At 48.3% G+C, this 15,909-nt stretch overlaps 1 protein-coding gene across 6 annotated transcripts in view; it reads left to right on the top strand.

Annotated features, from left to right (window-relative positions):
* The window catches only part of rasal2 (RAS protein activator like 2), an 87,693-nt gene that overhangs the window by 55,392 nt on the left and 16,392 nt on the right, over nucleotides 1-15,909 (top strand). For all 6 annotated transcript variants that reach the window (XM_061731613.1, XM_061731612.1, XM_061731611.1 and 3 more), the window contains 7 exons: nucleotides 6,337-6,490; nucleotides 9,630-9,728; nucleotides 11,130-11,684; nucleotides 13,963-14,107; nucleotides 14,203-14,347; nucleotides 14,469-14,708; nucleotides 14,859-15,060. In XM_061731613.1, the coding sequence (XP_061587597.1) occupies nucleotides 6,337-6,490; nucleotides 9,630-9,728; nucleotides 11,130-11,684; nucleotides 13,963-14,107; nucleotides 14,203-14,347; nucleotides 14,469-14,708; nucleotides 14,859-15,060 (1,540 nt within the window). The remainder of the gene's footprint in view (nucleotides 1-6,336; nucleotides 6,491-9,629; nucleotides 9,729-11,129; nucleotides 11,685-13,962; nucleotides 14,108-14,202; nucleotides 14,348-14,468; nucleotides 14,709-14,858; nucleotides 15,061-15,909) is intronic.

The raw sequence follows: 15,909 nt of genomic DNA, 5'->3' as shown, positions 1-15,909 counted from the left end.
TGAAGTTTAACTTTGTTTATCGCTGAAGTTTAACTTTGTTTATCACTGAAGTTTAACTTTGTTTATCGCTGAAGTTTAACTTTGTTTATCACTGAAGTTTAACTTTGTTTATCGCTGAAGTTTAACTTTGTTTATTGCTGAAGTTTAACTTTGTTTATCGCTGAAGTTTAACTTTGTTTATCGCTGAAGTTTAACTTTGTTTATCGCTGAAGTTTAACTTTGTTTATCGCTGAAGTTTAACTTTGTTTATCGCTGAAGTTTAACTTTGTTTATCGCTGAAGTTTAACTTTGTTTATCGCTGAAGTTTAACTTTGTTTATTGCTGAAGTTTAACAACATTTATCGCTGAAGTTTAACTTTGTTTATTGCTGAAGTTTAACAACATTTATCGCTGAAGTTTAACGTCGTTTATCGCTGAAGTTTAACTTTGTTTATCGCTGAAGTTTAACTTTGTTTATTGCTGAAGTTTAACGTCATTTATCGCTGAAGTTTAGCGTCATTTATCGCTGAAGTTTAACTTTGTTTATCGCTGAAGTTTAACTTTGTTTATTGCTGAAGTTTAACAACATTTATCGCTGAAGATTAACGTCATTGTGGCAGGGTGGAGGAGCAGCCACTCAGTTGATTGGGCACACCTGTGCCCAATCGGCCTCTCCACCCTGCCTGCCTTCATAAAGAGCAGCTGCACACCAGCAAGAGGTGCTGGGAGGAAGCTGCTGAAGGTGACGGCATGTTTGTCTTGGGTGAAAGAAGAGAATAAAGAGTTCCTGCACTAAACCCTGTGTCCTCTGTCCTGTCGGTCGACCCCCGTAGCACTAGCCTTGCTACAGTCATTTATCTCTGAAGTTTAACGACTTTTATCGCTGAAGTGTAACGTAGTTTAAGGATATTTAACTCCAAAGTTCTTAACGTTAGCTTGACGTTTACGCTGCCGTGGTGGTTTCTGGGTAAATCTACTCGCAGACGAACCAAGAGTTCATGAATGAGGCCCAGGGAAGTCGTGTCCCCGTAAGGATAGGAGTACAAACGTGTGTTTGTTGGGATATTGATGTAGAGAGAGAGTACAGCGTTGTAGTCGACAAAATGTCAGCCAGCTGGACGAGAGGATAATACCCTACACACACACACACACACACACACACACACACACACACACACACACACACACACACACCCACCCTCCCTCGCTCAGTCAGCTCTGATTCCTGATGGATGGATCGTCTTCTCTCCTCCGCAGGACTCAAAACGCTGAGGTTCAGGTACAGTTGTGTGTCTGGTGTTCTGGGTCTGGGTCTGGTTCTGGTTCTGGGATGTTTCAGGTCCTGGTTAGGGACGTGTCCGGTCTCTGGAGATCCGGCTGAGGTCTGGAACCGTCGTTTAGACGGATGCTGGAGGATGGAGTCTCTGATCACAGCTCAGGTGATGACAGCGATCCACTGGATACGCCCACTGTCAATCAAAAGACCACGCCCCTAATTACACAACTACGGAGGGTGGAGGACCTGCAGGTCTGGATCTGGACCCTAGTGGTCTGTAGAGGACCTGCAGGTCTGGATCTGGACCCTAGTGGTCTGTAGAGGACCTGCAGGTCTGGATCTGGACCCTAGTGGTCTGTAGAGGACCTGCAGGTCTGGATCTGGACCCTAGTGGTCTGTAGAGGACCTGCAGGTCTGGATCTGGACCCTAGTGGTCTGTAGAGGACCTGCAGGTCTGGATCTGGACCCTGGTGGTCTGTAGAGGACCTGCAGGTCTGGATCTGGACCTGCAGGTCTGGATCCAGTATCTTAGGTTGTTTCTCCCGACAGTCGCCGTGTGTTTGCTCTGGAACTGAATGAAGGAGAGAATCGATGTCGGGTTTCAGATGAAGGTCTTCCTGTGTGTGTGTGTGTGTGTGTGTGTGTGTGTGTGTGTGTGTGTGTGTGTGTCAGGACTGTAAGTGCTTCCTCTTCTACTGAGTGGATCAGGTTTCTGTTAATGCAGGAGACCAGCCCTTAGTTGTGTGTGTGTATATATATATATGTATATATATATATATATATATATATATACATATGTGTATGTGTGTGTGTGTGTGTGTGTGTGTGTGTGTGTGTGTATATATATGTGTGTGTGTGTGTGTGTGTGTGTGTGTGTGTGTGTGTGTGTGTGTGTGTGTGTGTGTGTGTGTGTGTGTGTGTGTGTGTGTGTGTGTGTGTGTGTGTGTGTGTGTGTGTGTATATCAGAATCAGAAAAAGCTTTATTGCCAAGTCAGACATAAATCAGACGAGAGAACTTGACTCCGGTTCACACCGATGGCACCATTTATACGGACGCCATTTCTTAGAGGAAGGATGACACTGGGATGGAGGGGGAAAAAAATGCATCTTCACACTGTGTATTAATACCTAGTGTCAAGGTGCAAAAAAAAAAAAAACACCTCAGCACAGAAAAGCAACATACACACAACAAAACATCATCATAAGTTGCATGGGTATGGGGGGTGGGCAAGTCGGGGGGGGGGGGGGGGGATCCTGGCACAGTTCATCCAAGTGAGGGCCGCAGCCTTCGTGGCGCTCAACCCGCCGACCGTGTCAGGGGGGCTAATAAGAGGGGAGCCAGGGAAGGCGTTGAAGATGGGGGGGGGGGGGGGGGGGGGTGGTTATCAGTAAATGTGTGTGTGTGTGTGTGTGTGTGTGTGTGTGTGTGTGAGCGGTAAGTCTGTGACACTTCGCCCCAGAGCTGCTCTTCAGCCATTGTCCTTGATGTTATCAGACGGCTCAGTACAGTTCTGAAAACAAGTCCACAGATGTTTCTGAGAGGGGAGGGCTAGTGGGGGCAGAGCCACTTGTTTACATTCCACCAGGGAGATTGTGACTGGAGCAGCGGGCCAAGCTGCCCTGTCAACGTCAGATTATAGAACAATTGTATTGAAAAGAAAGGAAACAGGCAGACTCCAGTAATTTTCCGTTTGCCTTAAGTCTCTGGTTCCTCAATGGCGACTCCAAACAGATGAATTTGTGATCAATTCCCCCCAAGCCGAGCTTCCAACTTCTCCAAGGTCTTATCCATCTTGCCAATGAGCTCAAAGACCGCCGCCAGTCTGCGATTCTGTTCAAGAATCGCATCCAGCTCGCGGCTTTGCTCTCCCAGCGTTAAAGTCTGCTCCAACACTCGTTGGCCCCGCCCACATCTTCCCAGGTAAGATGATGTCATCACGTCTCCAGTCACCTTGGAGATGTGATGACATCATCATCTTCTCCTACCGCTGCGGGGGTTGAGGGTTCGGGTTCACGGCTGAACCGGGTCGGTGCCGGAGCAGGGACCAGCCGGGAACCGTGGGGGCGGGGCCTCCTGCAGGGTCACATGGTCGGGGGGGCGGGGCCTCCTGCAGGGACCAGCAACTTCACTGCTGACGGTCACATGGTCACATGGTCGGGGGGGGGGGGTCGGGATCTCCGTCGGTGTAATCTGGACACTAATCCGGGTTTATATAACTGACTCAGCATGACTCGGCATGAGGATTAGCCCCTCCCACCCAGGAAATCTGCTCACTTTCACCTGTTTTACTCTTGCTGTCATCCATCATCCATCCAACCATCATCCATCCATCATCCATCCATCCAACCATCCATCATCCATCCAACCATCATCCATCCATCATCCATCCATCCAACCATCATCCATCCATCCATCCATCCAACCATCATCCATCCATCCAACCATCATCCATCCATCATCCATCCATCCATCCATCCATCATCCAACCAACATCCATCCATCCAACCATCCATCATCCATCCATCCATCATCCATCCAACCATCATCCATCCATCATCCATCCATCCATCCATCCAACCATCATCCATCCATCATCCATCCATCATCCATCCATCCATCCATCCATCCATCATCCATCCATCATCCATCCATCCATCCATCCAACCATCATCCAACCATCATCCATCCATCCATCCAACCATCATCCATCCATCATCCAACCATCATCCGACCATCATCCATCCATCAACCATCATCCCTCCATCCATCCAACCATCCATCATCCATCCATCCATCATCCAACCAACATCCATCATCCATCCATCATCCATCCATCATCCATCCATCCATCCATCCATCATCCATCCATCATCCATCCATCCATCCATCCAACCATCATCCATCCATCATCCATCCAACCATCATCCATCCATCATCCATCCATCATCCAACCATCATCCGACCATCATCCATCCATCAACCATCATCCCTCCATCCATCCAACCATCCATCATCCATCCATCATCCATCCAACCATCATCCAACCATCATCCATCCAACCATCATCCATCCATCGTCCATCCATCCATCATCCATCCAACCATCATCCAACCATCATCCATCCAACCATCATCATCCATCCATCCAACCATCATCCATCCATCATCCATCCAACCATCATCCATCCAACCATCATCCATCCATCATCCATCCAACCATCCATCATCATCCAACCATCCATCCAACCATCCATCATCATCCAACCATCCATCCAACCATCATCCATCCATCATCCAACCATCATCCATCCATCATCCATCCAACCATCATCCATCCATCCAACCATCCATCATCATCCAACCATCCATCCAACCATCCATCATCCATCCATCATCCATCCATCCATCATCCATCCATCCAACCATCATCCATCCATCATCCATCCATCATCCATCCATCCAACCATCATCCATCCATCATCCATCCATCCAACCATCATCCATCCATCATCCAACCATCATCCGACCATCATCCATCCATCAACCATCCAACCATCCATCCATCATCCAACCAACATCCATCCATCCAACCATCCATCATCCATCCATCATCCATCCAACCATCCATCCATCCATCATCCAACCAACATCCATCCATCCATCCAACCATCCATCATCCATCCAACCATCATCCATCCATCATCCATCCATCCAACCATCATCCATCCATCATCCATCCATCCAACCATCATCCATCCATCCATCCAACCATCATCCATCCATCATCCATCCATCATCCAACCATCATCCGACCATCATCCATCCATCAACCATCATCCCTCCATCCATCCAACCATCATCCATCCATCCAACCATCATCCATCCATCGTCCATCCATCCATCATCCATCCAACCATCATCCATCCAACCATCATCCATCCAACCATCCAACCATCATCATCCAACCATCATCATCCATCCATCATCCATCCATCAACCATCATCCATCCATCATCCATCCAACCATCCATCATCATCCAACCATCCATCCAACCATCATCCATCCATCATCCATCCAACCATCCATCATCATCCAACCATCCATCCAACCATCATCCAACCATCATCCATCCAACCATCCATCAACCATCATCCATCCAACCATCCATCATCATCCAACCATCCATCCAACCATCATCCATCCATCATCCATCCAACCATCCATCATCATCCAACCATCCATCCAACCATCATCCAACCATCATCCATCCAACCATCATCCATCCATCATCCATCCAACCATCCATCAATCATCCATCCATCATCCATCCAACCATCATCCATCATCCATCCATCATCCATCCATCATCCATTCATCCATCCCATCCATCCATCATCCATTCATCCATCCAACCATCATCCATCCATCATCCATCCATCATCCATCCATCCAACCATCATCATCCATCCATCATCCATCCAACCATCATCCATCCATCATCCATCCATCATCCATCCAACCACCATCCAACCACCATCCATCCATCAATAATCATCCATCCATCTTCCATCCATCTTCCATCCATCCATCATCCTGATGGGGGGTTGCTGTTTCGTTACAACATTCTTCTTCTGCGGCCGTTTATGACGCTGCGGTTGGCTCCTCCTCCTCCGCCTCCTCTTCCTCTTCCTCCTCCTCTTCCTCCCCTCCTCCTCCTCCTCCTCCGTCAGCCACCTGCTGCTCCTCGCTGCCTAGCGCCGGGTCTCCCAGGGCGGTTGTCGGGGCAACGCCCCTCCTGGGCGTCCGGGGCGAAGGTGGTTCTGCTCTGGTCGGAGCTCCGTCTGCTGCTGCCGGAGGGTGGAGGTGGAGGTGGAGGTGGGGGACGGGATGCTCGGGGGAACCCCCCTCACCTGGCTCACCTGTGCTTGTTTCTCGTACGTATTACGGTTCTCCTGCCTGGCTGCCGCCGCGGGTCGTGGACTCGTCGTCCCCCGGTCTCCGTGTGTTGCAGCGTTGACCCGTCTCCCTGTTGACCCGTCTCTCTGTTGACCCGTCTCTGTGTCTCCCCGTGTGTCTCCAGGTCCCGCGGGCTGCCCAAGCTGACGGAGTCCAGCTCCCACGAGTCCCTGCTGAGCCCCGGCAGCGCGGTGGAGGCGCTGGACCTGAGCATGGAGGACGACGTGTTCGTCAAGCCGCTGCACAGCAGCATCCTGGGACAGGACTTCTGCTTCGAGGTGACTCCAGGGACCTGGCTCTTTCTGCTCTTTTTTCACATTTCCTTGAATTAAAACATATTTTTATCATCTAAGAAGTTGAAGGAGTTTGTGGGAACTTTCCAGAAACTTTTCATGAGAAGTTCAGCCGCTTTTATAGTTTTATTTGGATCCCCATCAGCTACAGTGAAACTGCAGCTATTCTTCCTGGGGTCTGACACATAATACACAATACATTACAACAAAAAATTAAAAGCAAACCTAAAGAAGTAGCATATAAAAAAGAAAGGAAAACAGAAAATAAAGAAAAAATAAAAAGTCATTCCGTTTAACATTTAGATAAATAAAGATAAATAAAAACAATAAACATTCATACATTTTATAACATCAACAAATTCAAACAATGTATAGTTATCATACTTTGCAACAATAACCATGTTTAATAAATATTAATGTATTTATATTACAGGACTGTCTCAGAAAATTTTAATATTGTGATAAAGTTCTTTATTTTCTGTAATGCAATTAAAAAAACAAGAGTTTACAGTTTAAGATTAAGATTCCCAGAATATTCTATTTTTTTGAGATAGGATATTTAAGTTTTCTTAAGCTGTAAACCATGATCAGCAATATTAAAATAATAAAAGGCTTGCAATATTTCAGTTGATTTGTAATGAATCCAGAATGTATGAAATTTTTGCATTACAGAAAATAAAGGACTTTATCACAATATTCTAGTTTTCTGAGATAGTCCTGTATATATCTATATAAATATATACACATACATATACATATATATACATATATACATACACACATATATATATATGTATATATATATATATATATATATATATATATATACATACCCATATACTATCTACATTATTTATTTATTCATTCATTCATTTAATAATAATTAAATAAGTTGAATATGTATCTATTCAAGAGATGTTTCTTTACTAACAGTTTGAATTATTTTATGTTAATGGTTTAGTAATAGTAGTTAATAGAGCTTGGAAGCTTTTGGGAAAGAATCAGTGTGAAGTTTGTGGTCATTTATCCTCAGACAAGAGCGTTTAGAAGGGGAACAAGGATAACCAGTGTTCAGTTATTAGAGAGTTATTAATAACTGTCTTACAATAGTTATTAATAATTAATAAAGAAGATGACTTATCAAAATGAATCAATCAAAACAGAGAACCACCTGACTCATCAGGAAATAATTACTAAAACAGAAAAATCAGTCTCAAGGTAACTGTTATTCCCTATGTGCCAGTCTGTTGCCAGGGGGGGGCGCTAGAGAATAACAGTGAAGGAAGGAGTCCGAGCTCAGACCTTTAAACCAGCAGCTGTTACAAATATGTATCAAATAAACACAAACAACTTCTCTCAATCGAATGAATCAGAATTAATTTACACAAGTTAAAAGATAATAAAACAAGAATTGGGATAGATTCTGATGCTAAACTACACGTAAACAACAACTAACTAAAAAAACACAAACTTCATATTATATAAGTATGTTTGTGTTTGTGTCAGGACAACATCACGTAAGACCTCAAAGAGAGATGGCGAACACGCACTTTTCAAAACTGCGGGGCGAAGTTTCCTCCCCTGGAGACGTAACTGGAGTGTCGGAGGCCTGATGGTCGAGATACTAAAAGCTGAGTTATGGTTCTGCGCCCACACGACGCCGTGCCTATGGCGTGTGGTACGCGTCGACGCAGACCACACGCCGTCACTGACGCCGTCACTGACGCCGTCACTGACGCCGTCACTGACGCCGTCACTGACATGCACCCCCCAAAAATTTTAACTACGCGTCGAGGCGACGCAGACCACACGCAGACCGAGAGGGCTGTGATTGGTTCACTTGGTAGTAGTGATGCACTGAAATGAAAATTTGTGGCCGAAACCGAAAATAATAATAAACACTTGGCCGAATACCGAACATGGTTCTTCAGCAGTTTTTCATTTATTTTGCCAATTTTTTCACCATTGCATAAATCAAATACATTTGATTTAGGCATGCTTTTAAAAGAAAAAAATATTTTACAAAATTACAAGGTAGAAAATATTTATTGAACATAAAAAAATGAAAAAAAAATTGAATTTCCCAGCATTATGTTGTTTTGGTTCCACCTCCTGGTGAATATTAGGTAAAATTCTTATGGGGTTAGTTTTTGGTTGGCCAACGATTTATGTAGTGCGCAACGTTACGGGACGGAGCGGCCAGTCTATTTCCTTATTTTACAACGCCGTTATTAATTTCGGTTACCGAACAATTGGTGCATCACTACTTGGTAGCAACGCATTTCCAGTTTCCGGTTTGAAGCAGTCGTGAACTTTCAGCGCTCTTTTCCTCGTGTATGTGTGATTTTTTTTTTTTTTTTTTTTTTTTTTTTTTGCACAATAGTTGTCCTTATCTCTTTGATTCACTGTGACCGGATAAAGTCGGATAAACTGGGACGCCGTTGGCACGGCGTCGATTAGACGCAGAACCATAACTCAGGCTAGACTTGTCCATTGACTCTCACCACCGCTACCTTTATCGTTCTGCTGTTTCCCACTCAGGAGCCAGTGGGCGGAGCTAAATCCACCACACTCGCTTTATGGTTTTTGGTAGTGAGGGAACACGTTGTATGGGTCCAGCTACACAGGCCCGTAAGTAAGGGATAATGCCCGACGAGGTCTACATTATCATAAATTTATAGACGATGCGGGGGCGGTTCATGCCCCCGGGAAGTATATATTTATGTTAATGTACACCTCGAAGGGCATTATCCCGCTTAAAGCCTCAAAGTTGAAACTGATCACATAGGACTGTGGCCCAACACCAGCGTTAAACTAATAAAATCATGAGCCGCTAAAAAAAAAAACCTTCACTGCTAAACGTTAATATTAGTAGGCAGGTTCCTCGGTCAGAGGCGGAGTTACAGGAGGCCCAGGTCCAGCTAGCCTCCTCTGAAAAACCAGCTCCGGTACTTTGGATTTTAGCGTAGTCCCGCCGATCAAATACTTTTACTCTGCTAATGTCAGAACCATGACCAGGATGTCATGGTTGGTGCCGGGTGGAGGGTTCAGATCTGAGGCGGGAGGGGGGTGGAGGAACCTGATGGGCCTCGTTAGCGGTACTGACCCTTGTCTCACCTGTCAGGTGACGTTTTCAGGCGGCAGCAAGTGTTTCAGCTGCACGTCGGCCTCCGAGAGAGATAAGTGGATGGAGAACCTGCGGAGGACGATTCAGCCCAACAAGGTGAGTCGTCCGCGGCAACGGTGCATTTGGCACCGGAGCTTCAGTCGGACATTTAGACTTTTACACTTTTACACTTTTACATGACCTTGTGTGTTATTATCGCTTCTGACCACATGAGGACAAATCTGCTGTGTTGACAGAAGAGGAGATGGTCCGGCACGTCTTTTGAACGCCACTTTGTCCCAACAGCATTTCTTCCGGCTCTTGGTGAAGGCGGACGCTTTTCTGCTCCCTCTCCCTCCCTATCTGCCCTGCTGCTGCTTTTGTCCTGTCTTGTCTTTTTATAGCCTCTCTTGTTCACACCCTCCGAAACTCTCTACAATCATGGAATTGGTTAACTGGTCTCTCAGCACAATTGACCAAATTTTTGCGACGAGAAGTCAGGGGACAAGGGAGCCCTCCTGCCCTGACTGGACTTTTTTTGCCGGATATATGATGGATTCCTGGAAACATTGGAGGATCATGTGTCTGTCCATTCTGTCGGTCGAGGACGTTGAAGATGCCTTCATAATTGGATTAATGATAACAGGATTTCTGCTTTTTGGAGCTGGTGGATTCCTGGTATATCGACAAATGCGTAAGTCGTCGACAGCTATTCTGGCCCTTTCAGAGCTGCCCAATGTGGCTGAGGGGATAAGCTCTGTGACCAACACTCATACTCGCTGGGAGAGCTAAATCGCAGGCTGGCAGCGGTTTTTGAACTCATTGGCAAGATGGAAAAGACCTTGGAGAAGTTGGAAGCTCAGCTTGGCGGGAATTGACCACAAATTTGTCTGTTTGGAGTCGCCATTGAGGAACCAGAGACTTAAGGCAGATGGAAAATTATTGGAATCTGCCTGTTTTTTTTCAATACAATTGTTGATTCTATAATCTGACCTTGACAGAGCAGCTTGGCCGGCTGCTCCAGTCACAATCTCCCTGGTGGAATGTAAACAGGACGCTCTCCTCCCCGCTAGCCCTCCCCTTCCCAGGACATCTGTGGACCTGGATCAGAACTGTACCGGGCCGTCTGATAACATCAAGGACAATGTCTGAGGAGCAGCTCTGGGGCAAAGTTCACAGACTTACCGCTCACACACACACATTTGCTGATAACCACACCTCCCTCATTCTCAACGCCTTCCCGGCTCCCCTCTTATCAGCCCCCCCAACACGGTCTCCAGGTTCGAACGCCACGAAGCTGCAGCGCTCACTTGGATGCACCGTGCCGTGTCCTCATCTCAGGTCCCAACATCCTCATCTCAGGTCCTCATCAGATCCCCTCATGTGGTCTGCGTCGTGGCTTTAAGGAAAGCAGAAGTCGGTGCTGGTCCATTCCCCCCGGGCCTCGGTCCTCCTGGATGTGTGTAGTTGATAGTGTGTTGTTGTTACTGTTGAGAGCTCACTCCGCTGTGTTTCCAGGACAACTGCCGGCGGGCCGACAACCTGCTGCGTCTGTGGATCATCGAGGCCAAAGACCTGCCGCCCAAGAAGCGCTACTTCTGCGAGCTGTGCCTGGACGACGTGCTGTTCGCCCGCACCACCAGCAAGACCCGGCTGGACAGCCTGTTCTGGGGCGAGTGCTTCGACTTCTCCGGCCTGCCGGCGGTGAGCAGCGTCACCGTGCACGTCTACCGCGACGTGGACAAGAAGAAGAAGAAGGACAAGAACGCCTACGTGGGGCTGGTCAACATCCCCATCTCCACGGTGACGGGCCGGCAGTTCGTGGAGAAGTGGTACCCGGTCAGCACGCCCAGCGCCAGCAAGGCCAAGGGGGGCGGCCCGTCCATCCGGATCAAGTCCCGCTTCCAGACCATCTCCATCCTGCCCATGGAGCAGTACAAGGAGTTTGCCGAGTTCGTCACCAACAGCTACTCCACGCTCTGCTCCGTGCTGGAGCCTGTCATCAGCGTCCGGAACAAGGAGGAGATGGCAGGGGCCCTGGTGCACATCCTGCAGAGCACCGGCCGGGCCAAGGTGAGGGTGGATCGGGGGGGGGACCGGGGACCAGGGGGGGACCAGGGACCAGGGACCGGGGGGGAAACAAGGACCAGGGGGGGGACCGGGGACCAGGGACCAGGGACCAGGGGGGGGACCAGGCCCTAGTCCACATCCTGCAGAGCAGGACCAGGAGAACCTCCTGGTCCACAGAGATGTTTAGTGTTTAACCCTTGTGCTGTCTTGGAAGGAAGGAAGGAAGGAAGGAAGGGAGAAAAGAGGAAGGGAAGAAGGAAGGAAGGAAGGTAAGAAGGAAGGGAAAAACAAGGAAAGAAGGAAGGAAGGGAGAAAAGAGGAAGGGAAGAAGGAAGGAAGGACGGAAAGAAGGAAGGGAAAAACAAGGAAAGAAGGAAGGAAGGAAGGGAAAGAAGGAAGGGAGGAAGAAGGAAGGAAGGAAAGAAGGAAGGAAGGAAGGGAGAAAACAAGGAAAGAAGGAAGGAAGGGAGAAAAGAGGAAGGGAAAAACAAGGAAAGAAGGAAGGAAGGAAGGAAGGGAAAGAAGGAAGGAAGGAAGGAAGGGAGAAAAGAGGAAGGGAAGAAGGAAGGAAGGGAGAAAACAAGGAAGGAAGGGAGGAAGGAGGGAGCAGAAGGAAGAAGGAAGGAAGGGAGAAAACAAGGAAAGAAGGAAGGAAGGGAGAAAAGAGGAAGGGAAGAAGGAAGGAAGGAAGGTAAGAAGGAAGGGAAAAACAAGGAAAGAAGGAAGGAAGGGAGAAAAGAGGAAGGGAAGAAGGAAGGAAGGAAGGAAAGAAGGAAGGGAAAAACAAGGAAAGAAGGAAGGAAGGAAGGAAGGGAAAGAAGGAAGGGAGGAAGAAGGAAGGAAGGAAAGAAGGAAGGAAGGAAGGGAGAAAACAAGGAAAGAAGGAAGGAAGGGAGAAAAGAGGAAGGGAAAAACAAGGAAAGAAGGAAGGAAGGAAGGAAGGGAAAGAAGGAAAGAAGGAAGGAAGGAAGGGAGAAAAGAGGAAGGGAAGAAGGAAGGAAGGGAGAAAACAAGGAAAGAATGAAGGAAGGGAGGAAAGAAGGAAGGAAGGGAGAAAAGAGGAAGGGAAGAAGGAAGGAAGAAAGGAAGGAAGGGAGAAAACAAGGAAAGAAGGAAGGAAGGGAGAAAAGAGGAAGGGAAAGAAAGGAAGGAGAGAGCAGGAAGGAAGAAAGGAAGGAAGGGAGAAAACAAGGAAAGAAGGAAGGAAGGGAGAAAAGAGGAAGGGAAAGAAAGGAAGGAGAGAGCAGGAAGGAAGAAAGGAAGGAAGGGAGAAAACAAGGAAAGAAGGAAGGAAGGGAGAAAAGAGGAAGGGAAAGAAAGGAAGGAGAGAGCAGGAGGAAAGAAAGAACAGGAGAATTAGGTCATTTTGACCCAAAGACAGTACAAGGGTTAAAGGGGACCTATTCTGAAAACCAGGTTTTTTCTTGCTTTAACATATATAAAGTGGTCTCCCTTCAGCCTGCCAACTCAGAGAAGGAGGAAAGCAACCAAATTCTGCAGTGTCTGTACAGCCGCCCGGATGAGCCGTCCAGTGTGATGTGGATCTACGAGCCGTTCAGATTCTGCGCATTTTCGTTACGTAACCAAAATGCAAACCACGCCCACAACTGTAAAACCGTGTAACTGCATGAGCGTCCGACTATCGTAGCACTGCGTGACATTGGACGCTCTCTGTCCATCTCCCTCCAGCAGCTGCCACTTTATTGAGGTTTTTGTAGTGAAATGAGGAGGAATCATAGAGATAACTTCTCATTTCAACTAACTGGATCAGCCGTTCCTCATCATGACTGTTTCCTACAGCGCTTTCAACCGGCTTTCAACCCGAGCGACAGGAAGAAAATAGAAGCAGGGCGTCCGACAAATGTTCAGCTCAAAACGGCGCGCTGCGGCCAGTTAGGACAGTCCAATAGAAAATTAAGCAATGGAATTGGAATTTTGTCGCTGACGCTCGCTCGCATCGCATGCAGTTATGACACGGTGTAACTCCGCCGGCCGGAGCTTCCGGCATTTTTTCGTAGCGGTTTATCGCGTCATTCAGGCAGCCAATCAGCACAGAGCCTCATTATCATAGCCCCGCCCACTCAGAATCCTGCATAGATAATGAGGTTAGAGAATGGGAAGATAAAGACATGGTTTAGAGGCTGAATTTCTAATTTATTTAGCAAAAACAATCAAAAGCTTGTTTTTAAGACATTCAAACCTGTTTGACAGACATTAGATGCCATAATAGGTCCCCTTTAACTTCCGGTTTGGTGACGAGTCTCAACCCCTCCCCCCCCAGGACTTCCTGACGGACCTGGTCCTGTCCGAGGTGGACCGCTGTGCCGACCATGACGTCCTGATCTTCAGGGAGAACACGCTGGCCACCAAGGCCATCGAGGAGTACCTGAAGCTGGTGGGGCAGAAGTACCTGCACGACGCGCTGGGTGAGGCTCCCCTGTACCTGTACTCACCTGTAGATACCTGTGTATACCTGGACTCACACCTGTACACTCACCTGTACATACCTGTACACACGCAGGCGAGTTCATCAAGGCTCTGTACGAGTCGGACGAGAACTGCGAGGTGGATCCCAGCCGTTGCCCCGGCAACGAGCTGTCAGATCACCAGAGCAACCTGAAGATGTGCTGTGAGCTGGCATTCTGCAAGATCATCAACTCCTACTGGTACGGAGGGAGGGAGGGAGGGAGGGAGGGAAGATGGATGGATGGATCGATGGATGGATGATGGTTGGATGTACGGTTCTGACCCAGTCCCGGTTTTCCTCGGTTCTCCCCGTCCCCCCAGCGTGTTCCCCCGGGAGCTGAAGGAGGTGTTCTCCTCGTGGAAGCAGCAGTGCTCGGCCCGCGGCCACCAGCCCGACATCAGCCGGCGGCTCATCAGCGCCTCGCTGTTCCTGCGGTTCCTCTGCCCCGCCATCATGGCCCCGTCGCTCTTCAGCCTGATGCAGGAGTATCCTGACGACCGCACCTCCCGCACCCTCACCCTCATCGCCAAGGTCATCCAGAACCTGGCCAACTTCACCAAGTGAGTACCAAGGCCCGGTGGAGGAACCGGTCTGGGCCGGTTCCTCCACCGGTTCCTCCACCGGTTCCCTCACCGTCCCAGACCAGTTCCTGCACCGTTTCCTTCACCGGTTTCTGCACCGGTTCCCTCACCGCCCCCTGTCCTCCCCAGGTTTGGGAACAAGGAGGAGTACATGGCCTTCATGAACGACTTCCTGGAGCACGAGTGGGCGGGGATGCTGCGCTTCCTGTCGGAGATCTCCAGCTCGGACTCCCTGTCCAGCACGCCGGGCTTCGAGGGCTACATCGACCTGGGCCGCGAGCTGTCGGTGCTGCACGCCCTGCTGTGGGAGGTGGTGTCCCAGCTGGACCAGGTGAGACCTGACCCCCCCTCATTCCCCCACCTGGTTCTGAACCGTCTGACCCCCCAGTACCGGGACGGACGGAGCTCTTCCTTTTATAATCTCACAAAGCTTCTTGTCTTCACAACAACCGGGTCGGACCGGGGTTTGTGTGGAGGAGGAGGGGTCACATGACCGGTTGTCACGAGGAGGAGCGGTCACGTGACCAGTCACATGACCGGGGTTTGTCTGGGAGAGGAGGAGCCGTCACCATAGACATATACACATAGATAAAAACATATATGTATATATACCGTAGATGACCATTTAGTAGCCCGGGCGTTTAATATGCTAAATCCACTTGGACCCCAGGCGTTTATAAGAACCAGGCGGGTATTTGCACCAGGCTACAATTTATTTTTGCAATGAGCAGCACCAGCCGCCGCGAACCCTACGCCGTAGGCTCTGCGTTGGTGTAACGCGGAACCATAAATCAGCCTTTAGTGTGTGCGCTGTCTGCTGAACTCTTTTTTTCTCTTCTCATTTTGCTGGGACGTCGGGTTCCTCCGCCGAGACACAACTTGAAATGATTCGCAGTGCACACACCCAATCAGAAACGGTACAGATATTTTGGGATTTTAATATATAAAAAAATTTAATTATAAATAATAAAGAAGGAGGAGCAGAGCGGTGACAACCTTTGTGAGCGAGGAGCGGAAATTCTCGCCGCTCCACTCCGCTCACATGCTCTGATATACAAAGACAGTTTGTCTGTGTAACGGCGACACACGGAGCTGATCAGAGCAGTATGAACGATACTGTACACAATACAATGCAAATACAGTGTTATTACCAGGTTATTACCGGTAGTCGCCCGGGCGT

The sequence above is a fragment of the Cololabis saira genome, chromosome 10 (genome assembly GCF_033807715.1).
Source record: "Cololabis saira isolate AMF1-May2022 chromosome 10, fColSai1.1, whole genome shotgun sequence".
NCBI lineage: Eukaryota > Metazoa > Chordata > Actinopteri > Beloniformes > Belonidae > Cololabis > Cololabis saira.
The sequence above is the reverse complement of the archived record's forward strand: the minus strand, read 5'-3'. Positions and strand labels throughout refer to the sequence as shown.